Here is a 17101-nt window from a genome sequence, read left to right as displayed (position 1 = left end):
ATTTTATTTTGTGAGGCACCTGGGGTTGTGACTTGCTCAGGGATACAAAGCTGGTGAGTGTTAAGTGGCTGAGGCTGGATTTGAACTCATCTCCAGGGCCAGTGCTCTAACCATTGCATCAACTTCAAATGTTTTAAAGTTCTAACTTAAGAGATTAACCTGCTGCCACAGCATGTTACATAATAGGGGATATACTCAGTAGAGGGGATGTTGAAGGGAAAAGAGGATTTGATGGGTAAAATAAAATGTTAAATCAACTATTATGGGTTAGATTAGAAACCAGAAAGGCTAAATTTGAACAAAATATAATGCTCGTTAACTGATGCAAATTCTCTTGATGGTAAATCGCTTCTCTTTATTCCCCATAGGACTGAAGAGGACAACTTCCCCTTGCACAATATATCTATATTTGTGAATATAAATATATTTGACTGCACAGAGAATTTCTATTATATTTGTATACAACTATCACCTGCAAATAATCACATTGACACATTCTACATTAAAATGGAAAAGTATCTGAAAACTTTTTGATAGAGACAATTTTCCAATCCTCATAAATTTTGCTTGAGCAGCAATCAAGATTATTTCTTCCTTGTTAATGATATTTAGAGCATGCATAAGAATTCCACAGAAAGAGAAAACTGAGAGGGTTGTAATCTGAATCATGGGAGAAGAGTACCCACAATCAGCAAGAACTCAGAAACATTAAGGTGTAAAGAAGAGATACCAACAAGAGTAGGGAAGAGAGTGGTTTTTCATAAAGATATATTTGGTACCTATTTGCTTAGTGTCACTCCACTGCATCTAATTTTTCAAGCTGTCCCTAGGAACTCTTGATTCACGTATCTGACTAGAACACAATTCCAGGAGAGCTTTGGTGACAAACTAATACTTTTTAGGGCCCAAATAAATCTTATTTTAACTTTCAAGCAGCTTCAGAAGTAGCATTATGAACATTAAGTATGAAATGGGTCTTTTCAGCAAGATGAACTACCATTTATACCCATGATTATGAGAGAGCTGCTAACACATTCACATTTATTCTATTAAAAAACAGAAGTACTCAACTTGGGGCCTTTGAAAACTGAAGTTTTAGTAAATCAATGTAAAGGTGGTGTTTGTTTTTTTTTTGTTGTTGTTTTTTTCACTTCCTTTCTCTAAATTCTGGTGGGTGATTTCTTTGAAACACAGAGAATATAAGTTAAAACCAGATAGAAGTATTGGTATTTAAGCGCTGAAGAATCTCTAAAAATGCAGACTACTTTAGTACCAGAAAGGAAGAAACTTCATATTCCAAACTTCCCCCCACCAACTTTTTCCAATCCTCTTCACTTAAATCTCCAACTTTTTGCTACTGGAGACAAGGTACAAGACATACATTCTTCCTCCCCTACTACATGTTAATGATTGGGTTGAGCTATTCAGAAAATGAGAGGGGCCTTCCTCAGGAGGCCTCAGTAAAATCTCCATTATAGATTTTCAAATATAAGCTTCTTGTCATCTGCTCTGCCATATCACAACAGAGGCTTGGTTATATTCAGTCAGGGGTTGTGACATGAGATCTCAAGAAAGGAATTAGTAGTAGTCAGACAATAGGAGAACCAAGAAAAACCTAACAAAAAATATAGGAGGGTATTTTAAAGCATCAAATGTTGTAGACATCTGGGGGTCAAGGAACGAGCAGAAGCCAGTAGATTTGTCAAGAAAAGATCATAGCTTATTCAACTGATACCGTTGGAAGCCAGATTACAGAGGATTTAGAAGAGAGAAGTGAAATGTAGGCAGCTTGTATAGGAAGTTGGAGAAAAGGTGGAAAGATATAGGGTACCTTAAAGAAATGGTAGGTTTTAGATACTTGAGTTTGTTTAGATAGAGAAAAGGGAATTACAGGATACTTTAACTTAACCTTGAAAATGAGGTCATTGATGAAGTGCATGGACCCATTATTACTACCAGCTGCCATTTAAGGCAGATGGCAAAAACTATGGGATCTAAGCTGAATAGGCTAGAATTTATCTAGTCTTAAGATTCTGAGTTAGAAAGAAACCTAAAGGCAATCAAATCCAATTTTCTTGTTTTATAGATGACGTAATGGAGGCCCAGAAAGGTAAAAGGATTTGTTGAGTGAAGGTTATATTATAAATTAGTGGCAGAAAACTCTGGGGTGCTGATTCCTAGTTCAAATATTTAACATTTTGTTTTCAAGTAGCAAGCAAAACTCACATGTAACAAGCAGAAGTACATGAATGAGAAAGCTGAATTTTTTGCCTTCTACTTTTGACCTCTATGGAGGTATATAAAGCTGGTTTTGGTGTTAAGGGTTAAGTATTATCTCTACTGGCTCTATGACCTTAGACAAATCATTTAAGCTCATTGTACCATCGCATACTCTTTTAGGTTGTAAATTGCAGAACTGGTGCTGTTACTATTGTTCAGTTGAAGTCAACTTTTAGTGATCCCATTTGAGGTTTTCCTGCCAAAGATACTGAAATGATTTGCCATTTCCTTCTCCAGTTCATTTTACAGATGAGGAAAATGAGGCAAATAAGGTAGGTTGCCCAGGGTTGCTCAGCTAGTCAGTCTGAACTCAGATTTGAATGCATGAAGATGAGTCTTCCTGATTCCAAGCCCAGTGCTGTATTCACTAGCTGCCCAGAGCAGGTGCTAATCCTCATTGGAAGAGGGATTTCTTCACTAGAGTTCTCCATGCCAATGAAATTATTTCCAGTCACTGCCTCCACTTTCTTATCTCAATCCTTTGTAATTTGGCTTCTGAGCTTATCACTAAACAAATAATTCCCTCCAAAGTCATCTTCTCCATGAAACTTTTGTTTCTCCTGCTAGTGACACCCCCCCCTAATTATCATGTGTTTATTTTGTACATACTCACAGAATACATGTGGTCTCCCTGATAGAACATAAGCTCCTTAAAGGAAGACTTTTCATTTTTGCTTCTGTATCCTTATCACTTAGCACAGTATATGGCACGTAGTAGTGCTTAATAGATGATTATTTATTTGTAACTGGCATTCATTATATTCTTCAGGCACTATGAACAAGTAAAAACTAAATGCCACAGCAGAAAAGAGATTTAATTTTCTAAACTGATTACATAAGTAAAAAAGGCTTTTAAGATAACCAATACTTGATGAGAGCAAGATTCAAGGTGGTATATCCAATGGCAACAGCATTGGATGTGGATCAGTTTTCTGGGCCTCAGTTCCCTCATCTGGACAATGAGCATAATATTACTTTTAGTATCTACCCTCCTACCCTGAGTAAGACTCAAATTAAATATTTAGAAGTGGTTTATAAATTTGGAGAAAAAAAATTTTTTTTCATTTTCCTCAGAAGGTTGTTTTCTGGAAGCAAAAGGGAAGTAATATTGCTTATTACTTATACAAAATGTAACAGACTTGAAAGGAACAAGGAAAGGACTAAAGTACTTTTGGATATTCTTATGTAATTTGTGCCACAAAATACTATACTAAGTATATTCTTCTCATGTTAGAACTTTTAATGTGGATCAGTAGTTATGTTTACCTCTAGATGACTGAAAATCAGTACACTGCAAAATCAAAAGATACAGGACTATGCTCATTTACACAAATCATGTAACCTCTCATTTCCATTAAGAGAAAAAGAAAAAAAAAAAAAAATCCCAGAGCTGTCCAGGCTTCACTGAGGTAAACTGGTATCTGTAGGAGCAGAGAGAGATGTTGGCACTTTAGGAAGCCTCAAAACCTAGTAATAGAAGTTACCCTAAAAACATTAAAAGTTTTCAGTTTAAGGCAATAATTAAGTAAAAAGTTTTCTGTGTGAGCTCTATAGAACTCTCTCCAGATGTCTGGAGCCCATGAGCATCAGATAGAACAGTATTTATTAAAGTTTTCACATTATTGAATTGTAATTGGCCAGGAAAGTGGCCTTGATAAGCAACATTTCTAAAAGTCATTTCTACTAAGATTAATTAATGCTTGCCTTGCTTCATCACTTTCCCCTACAGAATAGGCAACTAGAAATAATCTAACAACACACAAACCAAAAATGATTCCTTTAAACTTATTTAATGATATTTGAATGCTCATTTTCTATTTTCCCAGATCCCAGAAAACAAAGTTCTTTTTAGATGACCAATATTTTGTTCCAGAAACATACAACCTTATCATCTAGTTCATAAAAGAGCTATTTTACAAACATACATCTGGATAATTAGAACAATAAAGTCTTTCAGACATTTCAAAACATGATCAGTAAAAATACAGGATTATTAATAAAGTTTTCTTTAAAGAATACTTCCAGATTTTTTTAAAGTAATCTCTGTTAAAAGAGTACATGATTGTATGGTGTACAAAGAAAATAAGATGTTCTAGTATGAAGAGATTCAAAGATTAAAAATAATAACCAACCGTTTGCACATTATAGTGATCATTTTTACAGTACACATCCTTGTCAGTTTGCACATGGAAATAGAGGGTGTTTGTTTCCTTTTATTTATTTAATTTTGGGTAGTGGGGTGGGGTAGAAACTATACTCCTTCAGTAAATCATTAACAAAACCACCACCAATGGAGGGAGACAGGCTATTAGAATAAGTAAATGGCAAATTCTTTGGGAAAAGGAACACACTTATGGGAGGGGAGGGCGCTATTAGAAGGTATTGAGGATGGGAAAGAACATTTACAAAAAATGTAACAATGCTGAAGGTGGAAAGCACAAGCACAAACTTTTAAGTTTTTTCATTAATGTGTCTTTGAATTTTGTATATATATTTTTGATAATAGGTTATCTGAGGTTATGAGTTTAATAGTCCAAATTAACACTGAATCTATAGATTCCAGTTTGAGATATGTATCAGTTCCCTTCCAGTCTCCATACAATCTGTTTAATCTACCACCACCAAAAAGCAAAGAAAATAGGGCATGGAAAGCAGCAGGGTATATACACTGTTGTTTGCAAATTGCTTGGGAATTAATTTTTTTAAGTAATACCTGTCTTCTTCTGTACTATCTTTAAAACAAAGCAATAATTTTTTTTAAAATTACAAAAACAGGGACTAATTTTATTAGGGAAACAAAGCAAAATGTTTGAAAAAAGATCCCGTGTAGAATTCTATAATCAATGTGATCTTTAGCTCTTAAGAGCCAAGTTTCAGAAGGGAAATCTGGAAGTTAATTTCAATTCAAATTTGTCCTGAATATATACTGATTTTAGAGTACACAAAGTATATGGCTTCTAGGGCAGGAAACTCAGTTTTAAATCATGGGGCTTTGGGATTGTCAATATAACTTGACTAACTCTCTCTGTTCTCTGAAAAGGAATGAGATATTTTAAATATATTTCACCATTTAACAGTCAAGGAGGTCATTAAAACAAGAGGACAGAACACAATTTAGTCCCTTTAGTATCCCCCCAAAAACTCATTGATTTTCTATAGATCACTTATTCCACTATTGTGTCCTTCTGGAAAAATAGGGTCCCATCTTCTCTTTCTCTTTTCCTAAGAAAAGGCTTTCTAGTGATCAGTTTTGCTTAAAGAGTGATTCCCTAATCCTTTCAAGTGGAAGGGCAGATAGGATGTGAAAATAATAGAAGGATGCAGATATGATTTAAAGGGAAGCTTTCTCCCTCAATTGGCAGCTCTAAGATGGAAAGAACAGCTGAAGCTTTGGGATCTCTTTTGGACTATCCTTTTAGAGATACCAAATAACTTTTTGTAACATGTGAACTACATTTGTGAGCTCCTTGTCCTCCTCCTCTTCCTCCTCCCACCCCAGCTAGATTTCTGTATCTCCACTGTGCAGAGTAATAGGCTAAAGGAAGGACAAGATAAATAACTTGTTCAAAACTGTTTAGTGAATTAACTATGATAGAATTTAAAACATTGCACTTCTCCTACCTCCTGAAAGAGTTATGTACTGGTAAGTGATTACTCTGTAGGTGTTTGGAGTAAAATTTATAGTTGTGTTATACTTCTCTTATCCCCAAATTAAACTGTAGTGGACACTTCTCAAATACCCACTTAACAGCATCTCCTTTAATGCAGACAAGCTGGTGCTGATATATGGATGGATACCTGTACACCTTTGGGTTGGCAATGACTGAAGCATTCTTGCCAGCAGCATGTAGGCTCCATAGGCTCCTCCAGTAGATTTGGGAAAGCTCCAGGCTGGTTTTCTGTGTACTAGGGTTCTGCTTTTAAAGCTCTTTACCCTATTCTACTTTAAATTACATGTTTTTAATAATTTAGATGCAGTTCCAGTCTATAGGCATATCCCCAGATGAGTGATTGTGGCCATATCCAAAAAAAGCATAGCTCAGGTGACAAAACAGAAGTGTGGAACTTGATGCGGTCAGATGAGCTGTTTAAGTTGTAGCTTCATGATATTTGAAAAGCAGCTGGGAATTCTTGCCATTTATGATGAAACAAATCTGATATCTTTTTGTGACAGTTAGGAAGGGAATTAAAAAATCATACACTGACCATTCACAGAAAGTAGAGAACACTACTGGAAGATGTGATGAAATGAATGCTTTGTATAAGAATAGGATGCAGATTTGGCACATGGTTTTACTTGGCAAAAAAACAAACAATAAAAAGAAATAAAAAACAAAAACAAAAAACCTCCAAAGCTTGTTTACCTGATGCACAAAGAATATGTTCCAAGACTGTGACTGAAGATGTTTTCAAGTGAAAATTCTGAAACCCCTATTCTCTGTAGGGTACTGCTAATTCTGCTACTAACCCTAGTGCAGGCAGAACTAGCCTGGAGGGTTCAGTGTATGTTCTGATATTGATCTGCAGTTTCAAATTTCAAGGTCACTCTTTTTCCCAGGATGGAAAGGGCTACAGCAGTAAAGCCAAAGGAAGTGCTTACAGAGTTGGTGTGGGCAGTCTTGTCTTCTCCATTGCATTTTTTCCCCATTCCCAGCCTTGACTCTCTTTGTAATATAAATAGAGAGCATTTTGGCACAATCAGTGCAAAAATCATAGTCAAACCTCCAGGTACTAAAAACTTACTGGCCCTATAATCAGCAGTACCCGTAGCTAATGAAGCCATGGTTCAGCTCAGTAGTGATTCAGTTTGACAAATACCCTTTTTCAGTCTCTCTATCCTATTTTTTTATCCCCATTCCCTACCCCCCCCAACCCACCATTTCCCTCTGAAGCATTTCCACTTTTTTTTTTCCTCTGCTCAAACTGCAGGGATAATTCATACAAGTGCCAAAGCCCTACATATAACTGTAAAAATTAAACAATATCTAGACTATTTTACAGTCAAGAAAATAAAACTTGGCTTCTCTTTTCCCTCTCAGATTCCATGATTCAATGGGAGAGAAGAAAAAAAGAGTGGGTTTGGGAGGTTATAGGAGGGGGATATAGGAACGGAGTAGGGAAGGAAATAAATCAATTTTCAAGTGCCTGGCTATTTAGTGCATTAAGAATTTTTATGACATGGGAGGTGACCTTAGCTATAGAAGATGGATGCCTGTCCCACAGGTTAAGACGCTCATCTTCTATTTGACCCCTCTTAAATATAGTCTAGGTCATTCTGTACATGAAAACTATAGGGAAGTAGCCCTTTAAAAAGCAGTCTAGGGGCTAGCAGGGAGTGCTAAAATTCAGTCCAGTGAAACCAAAACACCCTAGTTCCCTCTAGCTCCTCCCAAACCACCTTAACCCCCAGGCTTGAACTGTGATTTCAGGAGTAGCTGATCCTTGGGTGTACTAAATAAAAAGGGCTAAAATTCTTGCTATGCAATTATAACAAAACAGTAAAAGCAAAATTAAAATTAAAATGTGCTTTCAAAATGCAGAATGAAGTCAAATAAATACATCTGATTCTTTTTTCTTTTTTTTTTAAATGTCTAAATACATTTTTTTTTTATATCCTACACCCAAAGCTCTGTACATTTGGTTTTTGTTCTGAAATCAAAATGAATTTCCGATAGTGAGGGGAAAAAGATGAGAGAATGGACATTCCCTCACTGACAGACAAGTGCAGCTGCCATACTGGGAAAAAATGATTCCCACTTTGAGCGTACTGGGACATGGCTAGCACTCAGATGGTCCACAGGAAGATCCTTTGTCACACACTCTCTCCCAGTCCACCTTGGAGCCAGGATGTGGTGATGCAAGGCCGAAGCTCAGAATCCAACCTCCAGCCACCAATAAGAGCTGTTGCTCTAACTTTTATCTGGGGAAAAGCAAGACAAATGGAAAGCAAAATTGAATTCGGGCAAATAGTTCCTAGGACCTTAATAACATACATTTTTATATTTTTATACATAGTGCATGCATACACATGTACACACACACACACACACACACACACACACACGGCTCTAAGGGCTTCTATCAGAAAGAACAGGTATCATTGGATATCATTGTGCAAAAAATGTCAATAGAACATAACTAAATCCTACCATGTCATGAGGTTTGCTATAACAATCAGCTGATAATGCTATAGGAACAATGTTACAAATGGATAAGAACACTGTCTTGGTAATGTGTTTTTACTGAATCAATTAACCTTAGGGAGATATGCTAAATAACACATTATAACATCTACAAAGAGTACAGATGCATGCAAAGGCACAGAAACCCTTTAAACTCATTGTCCAATAAAGAACACAAAAGTGCTATAAAAGCTAAGGGAAGCCCACTTTCTCTACCATTAGGTAGAATCAGAAAAGCATTAATAAATTTTTCATTACCGTTATTTCTAATTTTCTAATTTACTATTTTCTTAATCCGTGGCTTTTGAAAAAGGTGAGGAGAGAAGTAATGACATTAGAGCTTCTAAATGATATATGATCATGTAAGAGCATGTTGATTTTCCACATACCTGAGTGCTCGGTGAGGGCTGATCCAGCCAGCCTTTGGCAAAGAGTCATGTAACTTTCCTCCACCTTCTGTAAAACACAACCCATATGATTTTCATCTGATTTCAGAGGTGAAAGGAGGGAAGATTTTTAGAAAAGGGAATTAAAGCTTTTAATGCAATTAACTTATTGTAAAATTGCTTTAGTCTTTCATATTTCACTTAGATGCCTTCAAATAAGAACATTATCTTGTTTAGAAATTTTGCCTACGAAAAAGAACAACTTTTATTTCTCCTACAATTCTATGCTAGAAATAATTTGGAAGTGATATATAAGAAAGATGGGTTAATTAGGTGGTAAGAACAAGGAATAGCCAGTGGATAGCCAGAGTAATCCTGGTCCTCCTACAAAGTCAGGATAAAGTCTTATGCATAGTGAACTGACTTGAGCCAAAATTTTGAGAGAATACAAATAGAAAATAAGTAGGAAAGGCCAGCAAAAACGAGCAATAATGTGCATTGTTAGAGGGTCAAACTAAATCAGTGAAATTATAGATCCACTTGAGTACAAAAAAAAAGGAAAAACAAACATATAAGGTCCCCACAAAGCTTTTTGTTAAGTTGCCTTATTAACTGTTTTATGTTGTATAACATGAGGTTCATCAGAATTAGCCTGTTTACATAAATGAATTTCAGCCATTTCATCAAGTACAGGGCAACATTATATAAAATCAGGAAAATATATATCCTAATAAAGTTAAAATGTGGAAGAGGTCAGACTGCCAAAATGATAGAACATTACTATTTTCTCCTTTCCCTTTCACAGCTATTTAGTCTAGTAAAAGTACAATATACCTCTAATATATCTAAACTCTTTAGCATCTCACTCTATTACAGAATAAGGAGGCAGATATTAAGATGTGATCCATTTCCTCCAAAAAAAAAAAAAAAAAAAGAAAAGAAAAGAAAAAAGTTTCAAGCTATTGTTAATTCTGTAATACAATGAACCTCCAAAAACATAAGTTAAAGTTGGCAGAGTCTTTTATCTTGTAGAAACCATATAAAAAAGGACAATGAGAAAATATATGGGATAAAGAGGTTGATTTTACAAAATGGCAGTCTATTTATACATCTGCCCCTTTGCTCTCTCTACTTTTGATGAAACTGCCTCTAAAACCTAACAGGAGCTGGCAAACTTCTGTTTACTTTCCAAACAAATCTCCTTCAATGCTGGGACTATCAGAAGAAGTGGTTTTAGGCTCAATCTAAAAGCTTCTAAAGCTTCTTCATCTGTCATAAGACTCAGTAAACTATTACTACTACCACAGTGTGTTACAAAAAAAAAAAAAAAAAAAAAAAGGCAATAGCAAGTTTTGGCTTTTGCCTGGTTTAGATTTATAATAGAAAATTATTCAAATCTTCTCAAACATCAATCAAGAAAAGCACATACTTTTAGACCCTTTAATTTGGAGATATTAAGAAAACATAGAAATAGAAGCATGTTTCCTGTTCTTGTGATTTAATAATCTGAGAAGCCAGCCACCTGTGCTCTCCATGGACAAAGAAAGCAAACATATTCAGACTCTACAAGGTTTATTGACATCAGTTTTTCATTCTTTCTTTGCTTCCATTTTGCAACATTTGCCACTTGGAAACAAATGTTAGGGATGCTAAAAACAGGCTTTAAAAAGTAGCAATGGATACCTTTAAGTGTTCAAGGTCAGCCTCTATCTTCCGAATATACTGCATGATCTGGCTGTGTGAATCTGCAGAGGAAGAGGGACTCTGGGCACTGAAGCCAGACTCCTCTCCAGGTCCCCAGCGCTGCTGGACTAGGAACTCAGGAGTGAATGGAGAACCTCCTCCATCAGACCGGGGATTGAGAACAGATTGCTGCTCGTGAGCCCAGCCCACAGAAGGGAGGTCTGAAACACCTTCTTCCTCAGTAGAGCTTTCCTGCACTGTTTCAAAGCCATCAAGGATCAGAACATTTCCTGATGAGGAAGCAGAACAAGTTACCACCACTATCAACAGCTGACAACTCAGTGAGCTTTAGCTACTACTGGGCAAGTATACAAATACTCAAATACCCATATTTAACCATGCTGTGGCTAGTGTTTTCTGATTTTACAATTTCAAGCTGTTTAACAATTTTAGATATAATTATATTTTTTAAATTCTACACCTTCTAAGAAAGTTAAGAAAAAAAATTCAATACTTTTTATCCAACTTGATTGGTACTTGTGTACCAGGATATAACATCATATATTTCAGATGAAGGAACAACATAATGTCACCAGAATGGTTCATAATGAACTTGCCTGAGATCCGTAACTGAAGAGCTTCCTCTTCCTTTCTTTCTGTCCCATCACTTTCTGAAGGATTATCATCACTGTGGGCTTCACGGGCATCAAAAAAGTGCTCTCCGCTGTCATCAGGACCCCCTTCTAGCTCTGCACTAGACGGCTCTGGGGTTATGATCATGTGGTCCATGACTAAAACATTACTTGCCCTGCTATCTTGAGATGCCAGTTCCATATAATCCTGTGGAACTGGGGATTCAATTGAAGTCCTTGGGCTGTAACATGCAATTTGGCCAGTTCTGGTTTGGAGGGACGTATGTCCTTCATCAAACTGGCTGGTCTTATTATTTTCAGAGTGATCTAAGACATTTTGGATCACACCTGGACTTTCTACTTGCACCCCCTGAGATGTCCTAAACCTGGAAAAATGTGGCCAGTCTTCAGGAATCCTCTTCTCAGTCAAACCTAGCTGCTGTACCAGCAACTGCTTCAATAGACCCACTAAAAAAAGAAAGAAAGAAAGAATATAGTTTCTAACAGTTTAGTTTCTAACAGGATTCAAATTGAGTGACCAAGACATTTCTAAATGGAAAATCAAACAACAAACACTTAATAACATCTAATAAATTAATTTCTAATAACCCAGGCACCATATGTTAAGGTCATTTTGCATATGCTTTGGCATTTAAAATGCTGAAATAAATTGCCAAGTACACCTACAGTGCATTTAAGTTTGATCTTGGAGCCATAAGGTATCACCTAATTGCCTTCAAGAACTGCTATGTGGCCTGAGCAAGTTAACTGAACACTAGTTTTCTTCTACTTTTTACACATACTGAGAAAATTAGGTTAGAGGGGAAAAAAAAACACCATGAAATTTTATAAGTTACTCAGAAATAGATGCTATGTAAATATAAGGAAGCATTTTTTGGAAATTCTCCTGGAGTTCCTAAAGCACAGTTCTTACTATGCTGCTGCTCTGCTCAACAAATTTCAGTGGTTTCCTGTTTCTTCTAAAACCAAAGGAAAACTCTCCTGTGATTTAAAGCCCTTTGTAATCTGGTTCTTCTTTTCTGTTCCAACCTATAAATGGATCCTTTTCATGAACTCTGGTGTAGCCAAACTGACTTTCTTGCTGTTCCCCAGATATGACATTTCACCTTCCATTTCTGTCCCTTTCTATGGACTTATCCCCTCTCTGCCTGGAATACAGGGCACTCCCTTACCTTTGCTAGTTTCCTTCAAAGTTTAACTCAGGGGCCTCTTTCTTGCCATCTTTCCCCAATGCCCCTTGATGTCAGTGCCTTCCCTATAATTAGAATGCAATGACTTCTCTTTATCCGTGTTTTCTTCCCTACAGAAGGTAAGGTACTTAAGGATAAGAATGTTTCATATATGTCTTAGTATATTCAGTCCTAGGGCCAGTCTCTAGCATAAAACAGGAAACTAATAAATGGTTGTTGGCTGAAAAGTAGAGGGTCTTAACAAATAGAACATTTAAAATGTCAATTCTTCAATAACAGGGCTATAACAACTCAAGCACATAATTTTAATTAGAACCAAATTTTTCCTACTAACTATAATAAGCAGATTACAAATATCTTAGTTGCTGTTATTTTGTCCTTCGTTTTTGAAGACTACCATGACATCAGGGAGGAGATGCTATAACATGCAAGTGAATTGGATTTAAGTAAAGGAGAGCTGGACAAAGTCAACTGCCTCACTTTCCCACCAGATACAGATCAGGACAACTGGAGATGGCCCTGGATTCAATGGGAAACTTTGGCCTTTTTAAGCTAAGGTCTTCAACAGGTCTTGGTGTAACTGAGAAGACACCCATTCAGTGATTAAGGTTAGGTAGAAAATATTTCTCATTACATCTGAATCCATCAATTGTAAGAAAAGTTGACAACAAAATAATTGCAGGTTTAATGCTTTTTAAAATTTTGACTAAAAATTTAACACCTTCTTAGGTTATTTGGATACCTCAGAAGTGATCAGTGTATGGACATAAGTCATTCTTGCAACCATTAATGCTGGTTCTACTACATTTTTCTTATCCCATTCAATCAACCTACACATATTTAAGTACCAGCGATGTTCCAGGCACTGTCCGCAGTCAGCAATAGAGAGATGAAGATATAAATGCCTTTAAAGAGCTTACCTTCCATTGGGCAAGACCAAAAGAGATACTGAATAAACTGGGGAGAATTAGAAACTAAGAAAAGATTCATGTATTCTATGTCACCTAAGCATAACAGAAAAAGAAAGGCAGGTTTTTAAGGCAAAGGTGAAGTAAGAAATACATTGTCAATATAAGGGATGGGCAGTGAAAAGTGCAGAGAAAAGGGCTGGCATGTCATGGAGGAGAAATCTAAGACCAGTCTGTGTGAAGCAGAGAATCATGCATAATACAAGCTAGAAGGGGAGGATGAGCCAGGTTGCAAAAGGCTAAATAGAGGAGTTTATATTTAACCTTGGAGGCAAAAGAGATTCGTTGGAGTTTATTAAAAATCATTTGGACAGGAATTTAGTCTGAAGAAGAGAAAAACTTAAAGCATGAAGACCAACGAGGAAGCTATTATGAGAGTTCAGGCAAAATGCGGAAAAATCCTAAACTAGGGTGGTGATAAAGAGAATGGGACAGATGTGAGAGATGTCAAGGAGGTGCAATCACAAGATTTTACCAACTGGTATCAAACAAAGGGAGAACAAGGAATCAGTGACAACACTGATGTTGAGACTCTAGATGGTATTGCCTTCAATAGAAAGAGGGAAGTCCAGGTAGGGGATGTTCTTTTGAGAAAAAGAATTACTTCTGTTTTAAATAGGCTAAGTTTTAGATGCAGTAGCAAATAGGGCAAATGAAGGTAGTAATCTGAAGTCTGGGTCTGGCAAGGAAAGTATATATTTACATGTAAAAATGTATTAAAAAGAGTCCAAGCAAATAGCTCAGTAATTTTAGAACTACATGACAAGATGCACAAAATAATGGGGTGAAATATGCAAGAACCAAGAGAACATTGTATACAATTAACAGCAATATTGTTTTCAAAATGACTTTGGTGAAGGCAATGAAGAAGAATAAAGGGAAAGAATTTGGAACTTAAGTTTTAAAAATGAATGTTAAAAATTAAAAATATACATTGTAATTGAGGAAAATAAAATGCTATATAAAATTTAAAAGTTAAAAAAAAAAAGAGTCCAAGCAAGTTTGTCTTAATAGCATAGCTGTAGTGAAAATGTTTGATTCTGGCATTGCAATGAACTTTTGAAAAACAGTGATCATCACTTCATGCTAATATTCAATATACAAGGAACATTAAATAAAGGCTATCAAAGAAAATTTCTCATTAAATATACTCAAACTCAAAGCATGCAAGTTATTTTTCAGCTTGTAAAAAAATAACCTAAGGAATTTTCCTCAGATATTAAGAAGAAAAATTAAAATGCTCCATAATTTTCTTTGTTTCTACTAATTTAGTTATGTAGTTGAATTAACTAAAGGACAATGTTTTTCTGTTTGGGTTTTTTTGTTTGTTTGTTTGTTTTGACTAAGACATATTGCAAAAGAACAAAGACACACACACAATAAAGAAGTTAAAAAAAAAAAAAAGCTTCTATCTATATTCAGAATCCATCAATTCTCTCTCTCTGGATATGGACAGTATTTTTTATCATGAGTCCTTTGGGATTGTCTTCAATACTGTTGTTGTTATGTACAATGTTCTCCTTGTTCTCCTCACTTCACTTTGCACGAGTTTATGTAAGTCTTTCCAGGTTTTTCTGAAATCATCCTGCTCATCATTTCTTATAAAAAATACTACTACATCACAGTCATATGTAACTTATTCAATCAATCATTCCCCAAATGATGGAGATCCCCTCAATTTTCAACTCTTAGCCATTACAAAAAACAAACAAACAAAAAAAACCTCCCCCCAAACAAAACTAAAACAAAACAAAAAGGCTGCTATAAATATTTTTGTGCAAATAGGTTCTTTTCCCTTTGCTCTTTTTGGGATCAGAGCTAGTCTTGGTATTTATGGATCAAAAGATAGGCATAATTTTATGGCTTTTTAGGCATAGTTCCTGTTCTCCAGAAGGGTTGGACCAGTTCACAGCTCTACCAATAGTACATTATTGTCCCGATTTTTCCACATCCTCTCGAGAATTAGTTTTTTTTTTTTTTTTGTTTCTGTCATATTAGCCAATCTGACAGCTGTGAGGTGGTATCTCAGAGTTGTTTTAATTTGTTTTTCCCTAATTGGTAATGATTTAGACCATTTTTTCAAGTGAGTATTAATAGTTTTGATTTCTTCTCCTGAAAATTGCCTGTTCGTATCCTTTGATCATTTATCAATTAAATGATTCATATTTTTATAAGTTTGGCTTGGTTCATTATAAACTGAGAAATGCAGCTAAAGGATCAGTTTTGATGAGGCTTAGTAAAACCACATTGTCAAAGACAAAGAACACTTTTCTTAGTTTATTTTAAATTTTTAAAAATTAGTGTAAATTCTGAGCTTCAAACTGTTATCATCTTTACAATGTAGAAGTTTCTAGGAGTATGCAAAACTATCCAGAAATTAGATAAGGGGGAAAGGCTCAAAGTAGATTTATAGATTCTTCAAAACTCCTGAGTTTTAAGTTAACTTTTAGTGCTCTTCCCAGGCATCAATTCTCACCATCTCCATGAACTACTCTCAGTACTCTGCTCTTCTACTCTTGAAATCCTCTCTCAAAAGTTCCAGTCAAACCAAAAGCTTCAATTGTTACTACAATATGGATGATTCCCAGGTTTAAATCTCCAGACTTACTTTCTTCCACATAATCCAGTCTTACATTTCCACTTGGGTACTTTGTCACAACTTGAAGTTCAATATATCTGAGATAAAACAAGTTTCCTTTGCTTGATGCTATTAATATTACTACCATTCTTTACAGAATTCAAAGGTAAAATACTAATATCATTTCTGACTTCTTTGTGCCTTCTCTCTGGTCACCAAGTTCTTTGGATTCTTACCTTATTATAGTTCCAAAATCTTCACTTTTATTACTACTATCACCCAACTTCAAGTCCTTCTAATCTTACTTCTCAAGGCAAATGGCTAGCTTCCTGTAATATCTTACCTACTAAATATTTCCACTTCTGGTCTTGTTCTAATACATTTCACACATCTTAATCTTTCTAAAGTGCCACTGATATAATATTCCCCTACTCAAATACCTTTTGTTACTCCTCTCTATCTACAAGCCTTGTACAATCTAGCTTCAACCTTTTTTCTAGTTTTATCTACCATACTCTTTTGCACGAATCCTCTATTTCAATCAAACTAGTCTAATTCACTATCTCCCAATCAAGACTTGTGCCTTTCTGCCTCCATACCTATCCATTTTTTCTAACCATTGCATCAATTCTAACTATTCATTGATATCCTCCCCTGTCACCTCAGCCCATGATAATCTCTAAACTTCTTAGTTTTTAATGTCTTCACCATTTATTACATACTTGATATATATTGTCTCTTACTGTCAATTTTTGCTTTTAAGTCTCTCATATATATGTATAAGTGTGTATGTGTGTGTGTGCGCGCACACGCATGCCTATTTCCAATATAAGATTACTGGAAAAGATCACCTAGTCTAATACCTTGATTTTACAGATGAAGAAAGATTGGTCCAAAAGAGCTAAAGTAGCCTCAGATCAGCCAGGCAGTAAGAGAAGAACCAAGATCTAAATCCAGCACTTCCAATTAAACTGTGCTATCAGGTCACTTCAACTAGATTGTTAATATTTCTAGAGAACAGAGATCCTCTCTTATCCAAGTACAATGTCTTGCACAAAGTATGTGACTGACTGAATCACTTACAGTTCCTGAGTGCATCCAGTGCCCAGCGCTCTTCACAAACAGGGAGATGTGGTTCTGGGATAGTACTCTGAAAGTCCATTCCAGACTCTTTAGATGTT

At 35.7% G+C, this 17101-nt stretch overlaps 1 protein-coding gene across 1 annotated transcript in view; it reads right to left on the bottom strand.

The window, feature by feature from the left end:
- Window positions 1-7848: 7848 nt before the first annotated feature.
- ARHGEF12 (Rho guanine nucleotide exchange factor 12) overlaps window positions 7849-17101 on the bottom strand; it is a 169708-nt gene continuing 160455 nt past the window's right edge. Inside the window, 5 exon segments of the mRNA XM_074302550.1 lie at window positions 7849-8200; window positions 8852-8918; window positions 10532-10821; window positions 11149-11631; window positions 17004-17100. Of these exon segments, the coding sequence (XP_074158651.1) occupies window positions 8190-8200; window positions 8852-8918; window positions 10532-10821; window positions 11149-11631; window positions 17004-17100 (948 nt within the window). The 3' untranslated portion in view covers window positions 7849-8189.

This window comes from Sminthopsis crassicaudata, chromosome 3 (assembly GCF_048593235.1).
Source record: "Sminthopsis crassicaudata isolate SCR6 chromosome 3, ASM4859323v1, whole genome shotgun sequence".
NCBI lineage: Eukaryota > Metazoa > Chordata > Mammalia > Dasyuromorphia > Dasyuridae > Sminthopsis > Sminthopsis crassicaudata.
Note: the sequence above shows the minus strand (reverse complement) of the source record. Positions and strands in the feature narration are given on the sequence as shown.